The sequence below is a fragment of the Bison bison genome, unplaced genomic scaffold (assembly GCF_000754665.1).
Source record: "Bison bison bison isolate TAMUID 2011002044 unplaced genomic scaffold, Bison_UMD1.0 scf7180017864471, whole genome shotgun sequence".
Lineage (NCBI taxonomy): Eukaryota > Metazoa > Chordata > Mammalia > Artiodactyla > Bovidae > Bison > Bison bison.
This window is the reverse complement of record NW_011495032.1, coordinates 37,257,542-37,275,942: the sequence shown is the minus strand read 5'-3', so window position 1 is coordinate 37,275,942 and position 18,401 is coordinate 37,257,542. Positions and strand designations below refer to the sequence as shown.

The following is an 18,401-nucleotide window of genomic DNA, read 5'->3' as shown; positions in this document are numbered from 1 at the left end:
AATCTTGATTCCAGCTTGTGCTTCTTCCAGTCCAGCATTTCTCATGATGTACTCTGCATATAAGTTAAATAAGCAGGGTGACAATATACAGCCTTGACGTACTCCTTTTCCTATTTGGAACCAGTCTGTTGTTCCATGTCCAGTTCTAACTGTTGCTTCCTGACCTGCATACAGATTTCTCAAGAGGCAGGTCAGGTGGTCTGGTATTCCCATCTCTTTCAGAATTTTCCACAGTTTATTGTGATCCACACAGTCAAAGGCTTTGGCATAATCAATAAAGCAGAAATAGATGTTTTTCTGGAACTCTCTTGCTTTTTCCATGACTTATTAACAAATTGTTGTGGTATGGGAGGGACAAAGACCACATGTCTTAGTTGTATGACTGTGAGTTAAGATTCATTTGAACATTCATAGAGAAAAAACCTAACTCATTCCCTTTCAGTCATGTATTGGAATCTACTTCATTGTAGGCATCACTTTCCATTCATAGCTAACGATTATGATTAGTGAGAAGGGAAGCCCTAACAATGCTGGACAATTGAATGGAAAAGAATAAAGAGAAAATTAAGTAAGGAATAGACAAGCATACTCCAGAAGGAATAAGAAAATTCATGAGCTGGAAGTGGTTGGTCCCAAGTATAAATAGCATGAAAATGTGCCATTTGCTCCTCTTTGAGATAGGCTGTTTCTCCTTCTGTATCATTTTACCATTTTATTCCCTCTTCAAGTAGGAATTACCTTAGATCCAAAACTTTACTAAATCCCTCTTTACTCAGGCACCTACCTATGTGTTAGTTGCTCAGTCATGTGCAACTCTTTGTGACCCCATGGACTATAGCCCACCAGGCTCATCTATCCATGGAATTCCCCAGGCAAAGATACTGGAGTGGATAGCCATTCCTTTCTCCAGGGCCTTCAGTCCCAACTCAGGGACTGAACCTGGGTCTCCTACATGCAGGCAGATTCTTTATCACCTGAGCCACCAGGGAAGCCCCACGGATACTCTATCACCTTGCTATTACTACATTCTGAAGTCCCCAGGGTTTGACCTGACACCTTAGACCATCTCAAATATATATAATCCTTTTCTGCTTTTCTTTTGGTAATAAATCAACACCATTTGGTTATAGTAAATGTTTATGTGTAAATTCAGTATGTACATGCAATAATTACCAATCTAGATAAGCTTCTCAAGTTTCAGTATTTATCTACATCTAGTTTCAAATTTTCATCAATTTGTTGGAAACTTAACACTGGACTTTATTTATTTTTTTCTTTCTCTTATTTCAGACTTTAGAACTTATTTCTGAAACCCTCAAGCGCATTTTCCTGATTTTCCCACAATTCTGTTTTGGCTATGGTTTGATCGAACTTTCTCAACAACAGTCGGTCCTGGACTTCTTAAAAGCATATGGAGTGGAGTATCCAAGTGAAACCTTTGAGATGGATAAACTAGGCGCAATGTTTGTGGCCTTAGTTTCTCAGGGAACCATGTTCTTTTTCTTGCGACTTTTAATCAATGAGTGGCTAATAAATAAACTCAGGTAAATATAATGAAAACAGTGTTTGACATCCATGACAAAACTCAATTCAAAATGTTCAGAGAAGGGTCAATAGTCTAAGCTTTTCCATTAGTGAAATGGGAATGTTTTGCTCAAAAAACCTTAAAAGTTGTCGCACAATTCACATTCTCTTTCATTCAGTAAATATTTCTCAAGCCTTTCTATGGTTCTGCAAGTATTGTAAAATGAGGTAGTAAAATTTGTAACTAACAAGCCCAGTTGTTTGTCTAAAAGAGATCAAAATTCAGTGGTAGAGGGAAAATATGTACAGAAACAGAAGATACAGTCTTTGAGTTGTGTTTAGAAGGATAGAAAGTAGAAGTGGGAAAAGAAAATTGAGTATGTAGATACTAGCAATGTATTCAGAAAAAGAAGATTGAGTAAAATGATGACAGAATCATAAATAAACATCATTGACCCAACAATTCTATTTCTAGGAATTTTCCCTACAGATATGCTAACAAATATGCAGAACTATGTATATATAAATTTATTCATCATAGTAACCATTCCTAATAGCAAAAGAATGGAAATAACCTAAATGTACTGCATTTGGGACTAGTTAAATAAATTATGTTCATAATTTATAAGTGAAACACTATGCAGCCATTAGAAAGAATGATGCAGTTCACTGTATCATATTTGGGATTACTTCTAATATTTGTTAAGTGAGAAATGCGAGGTTCAGAGCTACATATGAAGTATGTTACCATTTAAGTTTTAAAAAGGAAATATATTTTTATGCATATATATGCATAAACTATTTCTAATTATGAATGCTTCTGCTAAAAAACTGTATGTATTTGAAGGAGACTTTTCCCTAAATATTCTTTAGTACCATTTTAATTTTAATAAATGTAGTGCATGTATTACTTATTGGAAATTAAGATTTAAATTAATAAAAGGGAAGACAAGAACAAAGATTGAAAAATTGGGGGCATATTTGAGAAATAAGTAATAAAATTTGATTAGAGCATAGACTAAATATAATGAAAGAGTAGGAGCTGAAGCATGGGGTTGAAAAATTATGGAGTATACTGATAGCTTGGTTAAAGAGTGATAGCTTGGACTTTACTCGATAAACTAATATTAACAGTAGCACATTGAAGGTTTTTTAACAGAGACCAACAGGATCAAATGGTGCTTTAGGAGCTGTGATTTTGTGGAGGTAGTGCAGATTGGAAGGAAAGATTCAGAGACAATGGAGCAGTTTGAGGTTCCTGGATAAACCTAAGTGAGAAAAAAAATGGAAGCCTGTGATGGTAACAGAAACAGAAAATGATAAATAACTAGCTGTTTTTAAGATATTTCCAGTCTTAGGATGCTGACTGCATGAGTGGATTTTAGAATGGGGAAGATTTAAAGAAAATATCACAATTGGAATCTCTAGGGATGTCATTAAAAGAAACAGGGACATTGAGAGAAGACCTAAATTGATTTGTTGGTTTGTTTTTTTTCAGTATTCAGTAGACAAGATACTGAAGTGGGTTTGAGATTTCTTAGAGTTTTCAGGACTGATAACCTTAGTATATTGGCTAGGTCCTAGGTAAGACATTCATAGTAAAAAAAAAAAAAAAGACTATAGAATAACATTCATATTATTGATGACCAAAGAATAAATAGGACAAATTAAAAAAAATGATGATCATTGATCATGGTCTTGTAGGTGTTGAGTCCTACTAGTGACTCTGGTCTCTGTTAGGAGTAACTTTCAAACCCAAACTAAAGTTCCTTGTTACTGGAATTAAGATTCTGACTTGTAATAGGGAATCTGTAAGTATTTAAGTCATTGAAAGCAAAAACTGTTTCTCAAATATTATAACAAATATTATAAAGAACACCCATGCTAATTTTTAAGTTATTTAGCAAAATGCATGAAAAATATAAAACAAACTTGGCACACTTTGGTGAAGTGAGAACTTTTAAAAAGATGTCAAAACTGAGTGGTGTCATTTCAAAATTATTGATGCAAAATCATCGGGTTCATTTTTTAGACTCTTCTTTAGAAAATTTAGCTCTTCATCTGTTATTGAGACAATAGATGAAGATGAAGATGTGCAGGCTGAAAGATTTCGAGTTGAGAAAGGTGCAAATGATTATGACCTAGTCCAACTCCATCGTCTCACAAAGACTTACCAACTTATCCACAAAAAGATTATAGCTGTAAACAACATCAGCATTGGGATTCCTGCTGGGGAGGTAAGTAACAATGTTCTGTTTCTAAGTCTACTTTACATGGAGGAGGAAATGGCAACCCACTCCAGTATTCTTGCCTGGAAAATTCCATGGACAGAGGAGCCTGGCAGGCTACAGTCCGTGGGGGTCGCAAAAGAGTTGGATATTACTGAGCATGCAGGCATGCATGCATCCTTTATGTTGACATGGTAAGTGACAAAAATTTTATCTTTCCTTAATTTTTTCTAGAAATATGAAGCCAGCCTTTAAATATTTTGATGGATTCTATATATATAATTTACATGTGTCTATGTGTTACTTATCCTGTAACCCTCCCCTCTTGGCAGGGAAGACTCACCATATCCTGATCCCCTTCCCAAGTTACTATCCTTCTTGAGTGGACTTTCAGTCAAGAAGTCTGTTCAGGGAGCTCTTTTCAACTCTTAGTTTTTAGGCTTCTTGGAGAAGGAAATGGCAACCCACTCCAGTGTTCTTGCCTGGAGAATCCCAGGGATGGCAGAGCCTGGTGGGCTGCCGTCTCTGAGGTCGCACAGAGTCAGACATGACTGAAGCGAGTTAGCAGCAGCAGCAGCAAAGACAGAATATAGAAATCAGTTGTCAGAACTGAGGTCCTAAATTGCATTCATATTCATATTATTGCTGTTTTCATAGAAGCAGTAGTTAAGACAGCTTTGAAAGCAGAAAGAGAATGTGGGTCTTTCCTTCTTTGCTGAGGCGGGCTGCAAACTAAACGCATCAAATTTATTCAATCGGATAAAGAGATTATTGCTTCAGTTGCTTATTTAGTAAAGTTGTGATTTTTTGTGAATAATTTAAATTTATAAATACAATCACTTTGTCAGGTTAGCATATCTGCCTTATTGGATATTCTATCATGTCACACAGAGGCGTGCTAGAGTATAATATGTAAAAACAAGTCCTAGGTATATACACAAATATTCAGATGGTTAAAGGAAAAAAAGATACCTAAGTACCCATTTGTTTTAAAAGTGAAAGCTTTATCCAATCAATGCCAGCAAAGCACTGCAATAGTCAGTGCTTTGATAATTTATTTCACGCAAGGAAAGGAAGAAAAGGGATATAATAGAAACTTGTCTTTGGTTTGAATTAGTTTACATTTTTTTTTCTCCCTCAAACCAGTGCTTTGGACTTCTTGGGGTGAACGGAGCAGGAAAAACCACTATCTTCAAGATGCTGACAGGAGACATAATTCCTACAAGTGGAAACATTCTGATCAGAAATAAGACTGGGTATGAAAAACAAGTGCTTCAAATTACCAAACACAACATAATTAAATGAGAAAGATAATTAAAGTGAACTTTTGATGTTATTTTGTGGTTATATTATTAAATCCTTAGGAGAAAACCAGCTACTCAAGTGAGTGGAAATTTTTATATTTTTCAGTGTGCTTATGATGGTGGGATCATTTTATATCTTTTTACCAGACTCACCAATCACCACAACCCAAACAGAACTACCCTCTCAACATCTGAGGGGCTTCCCAGGTGGTGCTAGTGGTAAAGAACCCGCCTGCCAAAGCAGATAGATTTAAAAGGTGTGGATTCGATCCCTGGGTTGGAAAGATCCCCTGGAGGAGGGCACAGCAAGCCACTCCAGTATTCTTGCCTGGAACATCCCATGGACAGAGGAGTCTGGCAGGCTGTAGTCCATAGAGTCGCACGAAGTCAGACACAACTGAAGTGACTTAGCATGCAAACACACCCAGCATCTGAGGGCTAGGAGGGAAATGTCTTTAGAAAGTCATTCATGTTTTTGACGCTTTTTCTTCAGGTCTCTGGCTCATGTTAACTCTCACAGCTCATTAATTGGCTACTGTCCTCAGGAAGATGCTTTGGATGACCTGGTAACCATAGAAGAACATTTATATTTCTATGCTAGAGTACATGGAATTCCAGAAAAAGATATTAAAGAAGTGAGTATAAGCGTGAAGAACTAGTTTATTTGAAAACCATTTTTGCTTATGCTTCCCACCTACCCACACTCAAGACCAAGCTGACATCTGGAAAACTATGACAATTTTCTCTTGACAACGATAATGGAAGCAGTATTAGCTTGATTGTATGTATATCATAAACACACCTATGAACTCAGCTTTAGAAACATCTTGGCCCATATTTGTTCCATTATCTTTTAAAAACTGTCGAATAAAGAATGAGATTTGCCTTAGCCTCTGGATTGAGCCCTGGTTGGTGATGCCTATATATCTTTTAGTGTTCAGATAACTATTGAAACATGGAATTACCTACAAAATGGGCTTCCCAAGTGACTCATGGTAAAGAATTTGCCTGGAGATGTGGGTTAGATCCCTGAGTTGGGAAGATCCCCTGGAGGATGGAATGGCAACTGAGTCCCATATTCTTCCCTGGAGAATCTCATGGACAGAGGAGCCTGGTGGGTCCATAGGGTGTCAGAGAGTTGGACACAACTGAGTAGTTGACTGGGCATGTACAAAATGTCCAAGGAAAATAGAATAGCTTCCAATTTGGTTTTTGAGATGTGCTTTTATACCTCACTACAATTATTTACCTTTTTAATGGAAAGACTAATCTTTTGGACAGTTTTCTCTATTTTTGCAACCCTCGGGGAATTCTTAAATCCTCCTAGGATTCCACTATTTGCCAGAGCTATTTAACTACTGAAATAGCCACAAGAACCCAAGATTCCTAAGTTAATACACTACAGTTTTGATACTGGGTCATTTTTAAATAGACCTAAAGCCTTTGTGACAGCTCATCCCACAGTAAGAAAAAAGATGAAACAGTGATGACAATCAATAAGAAACCTGCCTTGTAAAGGGATGAATTCTGTTTTAGCCCTTTGAAGCTTAAAAGTAAATCCTGTGTCAATACAGCAGAAAGAACCATTGTAAACACACACACACTTACACGCACATGTATTAGGGGGACAAGAAATCGTATTTATGAATGGGCCTCCACGGAATTGCGTTTATCTTTAAATGAATGATTCATCTTTAAGTGTACCTTTAAAAATAAAACTAAAATATGTATTTCTTCATTATAAAATTCCTTTCACAAGTAGCTCTTTTTCCATTTAATGCTTTAAGGGTTTTGGCGAGGGAAAATCAACAAGTCCTTTTTTCCACCCGCAGACTGTTCAAAAACTCCTTGGGAGACTTCACCTGATGCCCTACAGGGACAAAGTTACCTCTATGTGTAGTTACGGCACAAAAAGAAAATTGTCAACTGCACTGGCCTTGATAGGGAAACCTTCCATTCTGTTGCTGGTAAGAGAATCATTGTGAAAAAGGCTACTGCCCAATTAGAATCACATATCCAATTGTGTATAACATTTCATTATCATTATTGCAATAAGCATTTACTGAGGTCTCATTAGGGGCTTTCCTGGTAGCTCAGCTGGTAAAGAATCCGCCTACAATGCAGGAGACCTCCACTTGATTCCTGGGTTGGGTATCACTATGTGCTGGTTCTTGTGTAAAGCACTTCACATATACTGTCTCATTAAGGAAATTTATACCAGGTAATTTGTTGCCATAATAATATGCCCTCAAAAATATTTTTTGTCTGAAGCTATGGCTCAGGTAATTTAAGAGGAAACATGGGAATAGGAAGTAGCTGAAACAAATTCAGGATATTCAGATGAGTAAGTAAAACTATGATAGAATTTGATTCCCAGTTATTGAAGGAATCAGTTCTATTGGTAACTGATCAGGTGAATTAACACATTTTCCAGCTTCCAACACATTGTCCTAAAATGTTATCTCCTTGTTGCTTAAAAACATGAGTTACCTAGCTTGAGATGCAATCTTGAAAATATGCCATTCTATTTTATCTGAATTTTTTGAAAGCAAGAAATACATGTCATGTTAATATTTTGATTAAAAGCTGAAAAATTAAATTGATCACCTGGAAATATAAGTTACCTTAGGGGTGACATAGCATTCTGTTCCCCAAGCCAAACCTTGTGAAAAGTGTTTATTTCAGAGAAATAAGCTGCCCTTATTTTGGAAGATCCCCTTCATTCAAGGACTTCCAAAACTTCAAAAGAGGCCTAACTATGCAATAAAATCACCAGTTATAAATCATCACATTATTTCAGGGATTAAATAATATAGAATATCAAATCATTTAAACTGCCCAGATAGAGTAATGCATAAGCCCTCTCTGTATAATACCGGAAGCATATAATGCATTATGTTTCTGCCAATTGACACTCATAATGGAATTCTATTGTATAAGTGTCCCTTAAATTTAAGAAAACAATCCTTAGGCACCCCTATGAGATAATAGATGTAAAGTACTTTAAAATGTTAAAAAGTTCTATGCAAATGTTATGCATTAATGAGCTGAATTGAAATCAGGCCATGAGAGAAAGATACTATATATTTTTTTATATATACTTACTATATATGCCATTGTCTTCAAAAATAGGAACAGTGACAATATAATTTTTACTGTTTCCCCAAACTAATACTTATTTCTTTCTTTAAATTCCAGTTTAACCCCTTGCTATAAAAATAAGCCTCTGCTGATCCTATCTGCATACTTTCCATTTCAGATGTATATTTTTAATTTTTACTTAATCTTGACCTACAGTTTGATTTTTTAATCATCTGTCAGGATCTATTATTGCTTGTTTAGTTCTCCATTGCTACATTTCTAATTTTATGCCTGAATAATTTTTCAAAATGTCATTTACTTTAAAATGTAATTTATATCTTTCTATTTGGCATTTTCTGCAAATCTTACTTTTATTTCCCCAAGGAGTATTAAATTTCAATTAATAACATAAAACTGAAAATGCACCTCAATAATATTAACAAAAAAAATGCATTCTTAGCAGCAGCAGCAACAGTGCTTCACATGGCATATTATCTATCACTTACAGGCACAATTCTACCATCAGGAGCAAGGCAGCAATCTTGTTGATGTAGCTTCAGATATATATGTGATGATATAGTATTAAATATCAAAACTCTGGCTTTGTCAGTAATTGAAGCAGATTTTTTTCCAAAGAAATATAAGAGACATGTGTAAAGTAGCAGAGTGTCAACTTCACTGAGACTGTTTAAAACAGATTGACAATTTAAAATGATTAATTTTGAGCTTTTTGACAGCAGCAGAAAGAAGCCTGTTAAGTATAAAATAAGTTAGTCACAGGACCTCGAAAAGTGATTTCTGTTCTAGGCAAGTGAGATGCAATGATTCATGTAAAGAACCTCATCAAAATTTAATTAATTTGATAAATTCTTCTTGTAACTTTCTATTAAGGATGAGCCAAGCTCTGGGATGGATCCTAAGTCAAAACGGCACCTCTGGAAGATCATTTCAGAAGAAGTCCAGAATAAATGTTCTGTCATCCTCACTTCTCACAGGTAAATTGGGTGTGGAACTTTAGAGTCAGATGACAGATGAGAGGAAGTAATCCTGTGTAACATATACTGAGAGTGAATTCCACAATTGGATTAAAGTATTTTATGTTCATAGTCAAAAGAGGAAGTCAAGAGGATTTTCTGGTGAGATCCCAGCTCTTGTGGGGGGATACGGCCTAGCAATCCATTAAAAAATAAAATTTCCATAACTTTTGACCCTCTTAACTCAATCATTCCTCTCTATTGCCCTATCACATAAAATTTAGCATGTTTTGGCTTAGTTTGCAAGGCCTTTTATTATCCAACCTCATCTAACTTTCCTATCAATCAATCTGAGTGGTTCCACATACACTCCCTGCCCTTTCCTATCACCATGCCCTGTCTTTGCTGTGCCTTCTACTAGAGTTGGTCTTTACACAAAATCTTTCCAAATTCTAATCTTACTAATCCTTTCAGAACTAGTCTACAAGCCTCCTCCATAAAGTAGACCCTGCCAATCAACTAAGTAAAAAAGCTACTAAAGCTTTTTGTCTGTGCCTTTCTTATAAGATTGGCCTTGTATTAAGTTTATCCTTTCATTATAAAGATCATATAGTAGAAAAAGAACTAGATATGTTTAGAACTGAGACTTATTTATATCCTATATACTAACCTTGCCCCCAAGCACAGTATATGTTCTGAAGCCAATCACTGATTTTCCATTAACTTTTGTGTTTAAGTGGACAGGGTGATACCTAAGATCTCAAGATGATACCTAAGATCTCCTCCAGTATCATAGTCCATGAAGTCAGAATTATATAATCAAGTACAGGTTAACTGGTTATAAATACAAAAACATAAAAGCCAACTGAGGGACTTCCCTGGTGGCCCAGTGGTTAAGACTCTGTGCTTCCATTGCAGGGGACACAGGTTCACTTTCTGGTCAGGGAACTAAGATCTTGCATGCTGTAGGGTGTGGCCAAAATAAATAAATAAATAAAAAGTCATCTGAATATTGAGTATAAGGCATAATGAAAACAACTTAGTATTATTTTGGAAATATTTCTTACAAAATGTAGGTCTTAAGTCAAAGCTTGAAAGAGCTTGAAAGAAATACTGTTTGATAGAGCAGCAATCCAGGTGAGGAAGATGTCCTCAAGTTTGAAAAGAAACAGTAATAAACCCTATGCAAAGACATTTACATTATATGATAAAAGATTTTTTTGTTCTTCAAAGGAAAAGACAGTTTAAGGGACTCAAATATTCAAACAGTATTCCTAAGGTGCCATAAAGAAAAGAGTTAAACTTATGCTTAGGAACTTAAGCCAATTTTCTGTGCCCAGAACGCTGACATGATTCTGCCTTTCAGCATGGAAGAATGTGAGGCTCTCTGTACAAGGTTGGCCATTATGGTGAATGGAAGGTTCCAATGTATTGGATCATTGCAGCACATTAAGAGCAGGTAAAGAACAAATGCATTGTTTAACACACGGTGTAGAGTAATCAATCTACCAGGGCTATACTTGCCTTCAAAGATTATCTCAGCAGCCTATCCTACAATGTGTAGTAAAACTGGAATGGAGAAGCTAACCATTGATTCACTTTGAAGTTAAATAATAGTACTGAGGATTGAATGTTTTTTAATTAATAACCCCCAAACCTAGAAGGCCTAAAAGCTAATAATAATGATAATATAATAATGATATGATTATTATTCCCCAACCAAAATACTCTCAAGAGTTAACTCTAACAAATTAGATCTTGACAAGTACATGAAGGCATTGATTTTTGTCTAGTATGTTCATTTGTCATTTGCATAGGCTTTCAGTAAGCTATTTAACATTTTTACTACATTTAAAACCTTTTAACCAAAAATACATTGGGGAGATGTACATAAATATGATACTATCAAATTAAAAATAAATTAATATATTTACCAGAGTACATATGCATTTATACATATCCATGTTAATCTTCAAACACCATGACATTCCTTTATGTCTTTATCTGTACAACAGCTTGACTTTCTTATAAAACAAAGTTGATCAAGATACGAAAAAAAGAATGAAAAAGAACTTGTATGTTATTCTCAGAGAATCTGCTGTGACTTGTTTACAAACACTACTCTGATGCAAAAGTATAAAGTATAAAAGTTAGCAGTTATATTGGTTTATTATTTATTTTTAAAACCCCAATGATTTTAATCTTTACAGTTGATACCAAATCTTCAATAACTTGCCTATCAAGACCTTCTTTGCTTTAAATTAGAAAGTGTTTAGCCCCAAAATTGACATCAATTCCTGGTGGCTTAGATGGTAGAGAATCTGTCTGCAGTGTAGAAGACCCAGGTTCGATCCCTGGGTTGGGAGGATCCCATGGAGAACAGAATGGCTACCCACTCTAGTATGCTTGCCTGGAGAATTCTATGGACAGAGGAACCTGATGGCCTACAGTCCATGGGGTCACAAAGAGTCAGACACAACTGAAGGACAGAAGACACACCAATTCATGAATGCCAAAGAAAGCCAAGACTTTATGTTTCATTTCTAATGCAGCTTTTGTCCAAAGGATCTGACTTTATATAGTGGTAGAAATAAAAAGTCATAGCAGTGCACTATTTCCAGTTTGCAACATGCCCTGAACTTTTTATTGCAAAGTGATACTCTTTGTATAGGAAAAGGGCCTATAATTGTAAGCTTGGGTCCTGTTTCATTAGCTAGAATTTCAGAAGAGCTATTTCAGCAAAACATAACTCATATTATGTTTTGCACTTCTTTCTAGGTTTGGGCGGGGATTTACTGTCAAGGTTCACGTGAAGAATGCCAGAGTGAGCATGGAGGCCCTCACAAGGTTCATGCAGCTGCACTTTCCAAAAACATACTTAAAAGTAAGTAAGAGATTGACTGGTTTTGATAGTTGTAATAGGGTAGTGGATGTTTGTCATTTTCAAGTTGACCATACCTTTATTATTCATCTTAATATATTTATTAGTTCAAGATGGTTAAGATATTCTGAAGCATACTTAGTATGAACAAATAAAATCTTCGAATTAAGTTATATATTTTTGTAGCTGCTTAAGAGTATCATAATCCTTTTACATACCATTATTTCTTCCTCACAAAGGCTTTATGACTGTATTGTATTAGTTTTCAGGTTGGATTCTATACTTAAGTAGTTTATTGGTTATATATGTTAGAGAAGTGAGGGATAACAGATACATATGACCAACGGCTTTCCTTCTTAGAAAAAAAAAAATTACAGAGTTCCTGTCTGTATGTCACAGCTAGAAGAGATTATCTCCTTTGCTTTCCTCATTTGAAAAATAAGCCCACAAAGTTTTGAGGAGAATTGCTTGGAAATCAAGTTCTCAATCACACACTACCTGAAATATGACTCAGTTAATTTAATCTTACATATGTGTATTAACAGAATGGGCACACACAGATGTATACACATAAATCTCACATAATACACATTTAAATGCACTTGACAAAAAAGTTATCATTATATCATCTTTGATGTGCAGGTAATTTGTACAAGATGATTATAGCAAATAATTGTTTTAAAATTAAAATTAAAATCAGGTGTGGAATGATGAAAAGAAATTAGATTTGGACTAAGATCCAGCTCTACCTGTGTGATTCCAGCAAGAGATTTAAAGTCTCTAAGCCTCATATTCCTATTTTATAAATACTTTTGATATCTACTTCACAAGACTGGTGTGAGAACTAAATGATAAAATGTCCACAAAGATGCTTCATGAACTGTCAGGCACCATATTAACATAAAGTGATTCTGGAAAGCCAAATGGGGAGCGTTTTTAAAAACAATTCTTTTATCTGTACAAAATACTTTTGTCTCAACCTCTGAAACCTCAACTAAGTTTTCCAGGAAGAAATAGCTTTTACGATGCTTATCAAGGACCATTTTCTATCATCTAAATTAGAATCAAATTTAAAATCAAAGAATGCTTTATTTTTGCACAAATTGCATTGGTCATAGTGCTTTTTCTTTCAGTGAACTTGAGATTGTATTTGTCCTGGTCTGTTCCTCATGGGGCTAGAGCTTACAAGACAAGTGCAGTGATGATAAAAGTTTGATGTCTTCTTATGTAGACCATTCTTTACAAGTGTATGATGGTTTCCAGATCTCTGAAAAGGGAGATAGCAAAACAATAATTTGAAAGTAAAAATAAGTAAGATGGCCTGACTGCAGTGACAGGTGTGATGTAAATACAAATCAATGAGAGGGGCTAGACAGTAAGCAAAGGTGTGAGAAGAGGGGTTTCTAGTAAGTAACAATCTTGATCTGACCCATATAGGTTACAGGGGTTGATTATGGAGTTAAAAAACACCCTGACCAAACTAGAATTTAGGAAAGATTATTCTAGATACTTTGTGCTGAAACATATGGGTGTATATGGTTTCTAGGCTTCTGAAGATGCTGTTGCAATAACTCAGATATGGAATGATAAACATCAAGTTAATAATATTGATGGTGCACATAGAGAGGAATGGTTACATTTGAGAGTTATTTTAAAGGAAAAAATAAATGGGACATGATAACTGATAAAATATTCAGAAAAGCAAGATGTTAAAGATACTCCAAGGAAATAAGAATAGAGTACTAAAGAAACTCCAGTACTTTGGCCACCTCATGCAAAGAGTTGATTCATTGGAAAAGACCCTGATGCTGGGAGGGATTGGGGGCAGGAGGAGAAGGGGACGACAGAGGATGAGATAGCTGGATGGCATCACTGACTCGATGGACATGAGTCTGAGTGAACTCCGGGAGTTGGTGATGGACAGGGAGGCCTGGCGTGCTGTGATTCATGGGGTCGCAAAGAGTCGGACATGACTGAGCGACTGATCTGATCCGATCTGATGGACTAAATACATTGAAAAGACTTTTAGAGTTAAGAAAGAATGTAGCATTATTTGAATGAGATTTCCCCTAGACAATGCTTTTGAAATCTGCCAACTTTAGCCAATATAAATTGAACAACTAATCCTTAGCCTTTTAGAACAATTCTAACTAAAACAAATTTTTAAAAGTTATCTCTGAAAAAGCTTATTGTACTTATTGTAATCTGACATCAGCAATATCATTCCACAATATTTTTTCTAGGCAAGACTATAGTCACTTTCTAAGTACACATGAATGTAGAATGTTTTAGAATTTTTATTAGCTTTTTAATTTGTTTTCTCTCAGACATTCACAAAATTTATCTCTGCTTCGAAAGCTGTTAGTTTCCAAACATACATATTATTTTTCCAGTTGAGCTATTTCAAATCCTAAAAGATGATGCTGTGAAAGTGCTGCACTCAATATGACAGGAAATCTGGAATACTCAGCAGTGGTCACAGGACTGTAAAAGGTCAGTTTTCAGTCCCAACCCAAAGAAAGGCAATGCCAAAGAATGCTCAAACTACTGGACAATTGCACTCACCTCACATGCTAGCAAAATAATGCCCAAAATTCTCTGAGCCGGGCTTCAACAGTACATGAATCGTGAACTTTCAGATGTTCAATCTGGTTTTAGAAAAGGCAGAGGAACAAGAGATCAAATTGTCAACATCTGCTGCATCATCAAAAAAGCAATAGAGTTCCAGAAAAACATCTACTTTTGCTTCATTGACTATGCTAAAGCCTCTGACTGTGTGGATCACAACAAAGTCTGGAAAATTCTGAAAGAGATGGGAATATCAGACCACCTGACCTGTCTCCTGAGAAATCTGTATGAATGTCAAGAAGCAACAGTTAGAACTGGACATGGAACAACAGACTGGTTCCAAATTGGGAAAGGATTACGTCAAGCCTGTATACTCTCACCCTGCTTATTTAACTTACATGCAGAGTACATCATGCAAAATGCCAGACTGGATGAAACACAAGCTGAAATCAAGATTGCCAGGAGAAATATCAATAATATTTGATATTTCACCTCAGATATGCAGATGACACCACCCTTATGGCAGAAAGAGAAGAATTAAAGAGCCTCTTGTTGAAAGTGAAAGAGGAGAGTGAAAAAGTTGGCTTAAAGCTCAACATTCAGAAAACTAACATCATGGCACCTGGTCCCATCACTTCATGGCAAATAGATGTGGAAACAGTGGCAGAATTTATTTTGGGGGGCTCCAAAATCACTGCAGATGGTAACAGCAGCCATGAAATTAAAAGGGCTTGCTCCTTGGAAGAAAAGCTATGAACAAGCTAGACGGCATATTAAAAAGCAAAGACATTACTTTGCCAACAAAGGTTCGTCTAGTCAAGGCTATGGTTTTTCTAGTAGTCATGTATGGATGTGAAAGTTGGACTCTAAAGAAAGCTGAGCACCAAAGAATTGATGCTTTTGAACTGTGGTGTTGGAGAAGACTCTTGAGAGTCCCTTGGACTGCAAGGAGATCCAAATAGTCCATCCTAAAGGAAATCAGTCCCGAATATTTATTGGAAGGACTGATGCTGAGGCTGAAACTCCAATACGTTGGCCACCTGATGCGAAGAGCTGACTCATTTGAAAAAACCCTGATGCTGGGAAAGACTGAGGGCAGGAGGAGAAGGGAACGACAGAGGATGAGATGGCTGGATGGCATCACTGACTCGATGGACGTGAGTCTGAGTGAACTCCGGGAGTTGGTGATAGACAGGGAGGCCTGGCATACTGCAGTCCATGGGGTTGCAGAGTCGGACATGACTGAGCGACTGAACTGAACTGATCATTTCCAGAGGAATGAATTTCAGTGTGTTTCTTAGCTCTTTGTCAAGTTATGTCTAGTCTACTCAGTATTATCTGACATTGAGGAGTGATTTTTTTTTCCCCTTTGGTTCCCACAGGATCAGCACCTCAGCATGTTAGAATATCATGTGCCAGTCACTGCAGGAGGAGTAGCAAATATTTTTGATCTGCTGGAGGCCAACAAGACTGCTTTAAATATCACAAATTTCTTAGTGAGTCAGACTACTCTGGAAGAGGTAAGCTGGATACCATGGTCCATGTACACAGTGTTGCATTAATACATTCTGATTATTTATTTTAAAAAAATTTAATTGTACATAATTACTTCTTTTTAATGACCTTCAATTTATTTTTAATTGAAGCAATATCTAATCTTACACCTGAAAAACTTAGCTTAATTTATTTATAAGTGCATTTTGGAATGTTATAAAGAAATATGAAGAGTTAACTAATTTTAATGGAGAGAAAAATTTTTTTCCTTCTCTAAGACATCTGTACCCATCGGTTGTCTGTATATGTAAAGCAACAATTATTTTCATCTATAAAACAAATAGCTGTTAACACTTTCCTTCCTTTCTCCTTGGAATGTTTCTTAAGTAACATTTCTATTGATTGGCTTCCTAGATTAGGGGAGGATGGGGTTATCTAGTGAGATTTAGATCTGCTAGATTCAGGCAACCAAAATGGTAAATGCAGGATTCTTTTGTTTCATTCAAATCATCTGTCTTAGTTACATTTATATACAGTAACTGGAGGCTTCATGGAGCATCCTCCTCCACCTTTGCACTGTTTTAGTTCTATACAGTTCAACTGACCTGACATACAGAGCATCAGATTGTACCTGTCACTGGAGAGGGCCTGAAAGGGAAGCTAAAGTGGCCTCCAAATCTTGCTGCGTCTTACAGAGAGTTTTATTTATGGAGAGTTAAGGCAATTATGGCTTTGCCAACACAGATTTATCCTTGGACTTGTAACCAATTACCAGTATCATGTCTCTCAATATTTTCTGGATGAATCTATGACTAATCTATGACTAATAGAATTAATGATTTTAAACAAAGTCATAAAGGTCTGCCTGTTAAATAGCAAGCATAAGAAACATACTGTGACATTTGTATACAAATTTTATTTCAGTGTATTAACTCTTAAAACTAGTGAAATTTCTCTCAACATCATCATGGAAACAATTGATAGGAGCTTGGATTGGGCTCCTTATTTATACTTGAAAGATACTGATGCAGATCAAATAGATGCAAATATGTGGCTATAGGTGTTCAATTATAGCTTTAGATTTTATCATTTATTATGATTATAAATGTAGTTATAGGTACTGTTTTCAAACCCCAGTTAAATGCAGTACCTAAAGGAAGGATTCCTAATGAGAGTTTGTGTATATATTTGGGTGTGCCCCTATGAAATCTGGGGCTTCCCAAGTGGCACTAGTGGTAAAGAACCCGCCTGCCAGTGCAGGAGTCGTAAGAGACACCACCAGTTTGATCACTGGATCAGGAGAACCCCCTGGAGGAGGAAATGACAATTCTCTCCAGTATTCTTGCCTGGAAAACTCCATGAACAGAGGAGCCTGGTGGGCTACAGTCCATGGAGTCACAAAGAGTTGGACACAACCGAAGCAACTTAGCAGTATGAAATCTAATTTTCTTTTTCTTTGCTCTCCCATTGTGCACACACCACACATATGCACACCCCTTATTTCTTCCTTTGGTTTACAAGCGCTAATGGCTTCATTTCCCTTGAAAAATCAGGTTTTCATCAACTTTGCCAAAGACCAAAAGTGCTATGAAACTGTCGACACCAGCAGCCAGGGATCCACCGTAAGCACCGACTCCCAAGACGACCAGCTGTAGGCTCAGTACCTCCAGCAAAACCAGTCTCAGCAAGTGGCCCATGACTTCATTTTGGGGAAGAGGCACAGAAGATACAAATTCCTCAAAATATTTAATCTTAAAGTATTATACCGTATTAGAAAGTTGCAACTGTGTAAGACTAGCCAGTAATTATAAACGGAAAGTTTTCTTTCTAAGGTCAGTGAATGTTTTTGCTACTGAATTGAATTCCTATCTGCTTAACACTGTGAGCATGCTAGTGTGTAAGTTGCTGAATCTTATGCAAAGGTGAAACCGCTGAAGATGAATGTCTTAATTTATTACTTTCAATAAAATGACAGCTTAAAAGGCATTGTTATGAGTAGTTGAAAAGTAAGAGTGGAGAAGAAAAGTAAGGGAAAGCATACAAAATAATTTATTTTCAGAAAATAACAGGATGGCTATCATCATGAATACATTAATGTGTTGTGAGGTCTAAAGTGCCAAGGGCCAGATTAATTAACCTTGGCAGTAAGAAGTGGGCACAATGTCTAGAGTGTGTGTGTATGTTATTTTCAGTACCTGTAAATAGATGGAGACTTTACTGAACCCCCCAAAATGCCTTTCTGCAAGAATGTTATAGAAGGGCAGTTTACCCTGGTGGTAAACAGACTACAATGTATTTCTGCACTGCCTTGCCAATAGTAAGGCTCAGGGCAGAGCAAGAAGCTACT

The 18,401-nt window shown here is 36.3% G+C and overlaps 1 protein-coding gene across 1 annotated transcript in view; it reads left to right on the top strand.

The window, feature by feature from the left end:
- The window catches only part of ABCA12 (ATP-binding cassette, sub-family A (ABC1), member 12), a 202,021-nt gene extending 184,073 nt beyond the window's left edge, over nt 1-17,948 (top strand). Inside the window, exons 44-53 of the mRNA XM_010861144.1 lie at nt 1,291-1,544; nt 3,557-3,761; nt 4,899-5,008; nt 5,550-5,691; nt 6,889-7,023; nt 9,029-9,132; nt 10,478-10,570; nt 11,890-11,995; nt 15,943-16,080; nt 17,608-17,948. Coding sequence (XP_010859446.1) covers nt 1,291-1,544; nt 3,557-3,761; nt 4,899-5,008; nt 5,550-5,691; nt 6,889-7,023; nt 9,029-9,132; nt 10,478-10,570; nt 11,890-11,995; nt 15,943-16,080; nt 17,608-17,709 — 1,389 coding nt within the window. The 3' untranslated portion in view covers nt 17,710-17,948. The remainder of the gene's footprint in view (nt 1-1,290; nt 1,545-3,556; nt 3,762-4,898; nt 5,009-5,549; nt 5,692-6,888; nt 7,024-9,028; nt 9,133-10,477; nt 10,571-11,889; nt 11,996-15,942; nt 16,081-17,607) is intronic.
- Nucleotides 17,949-18,401: the final 453 nt, after the last annotated feature.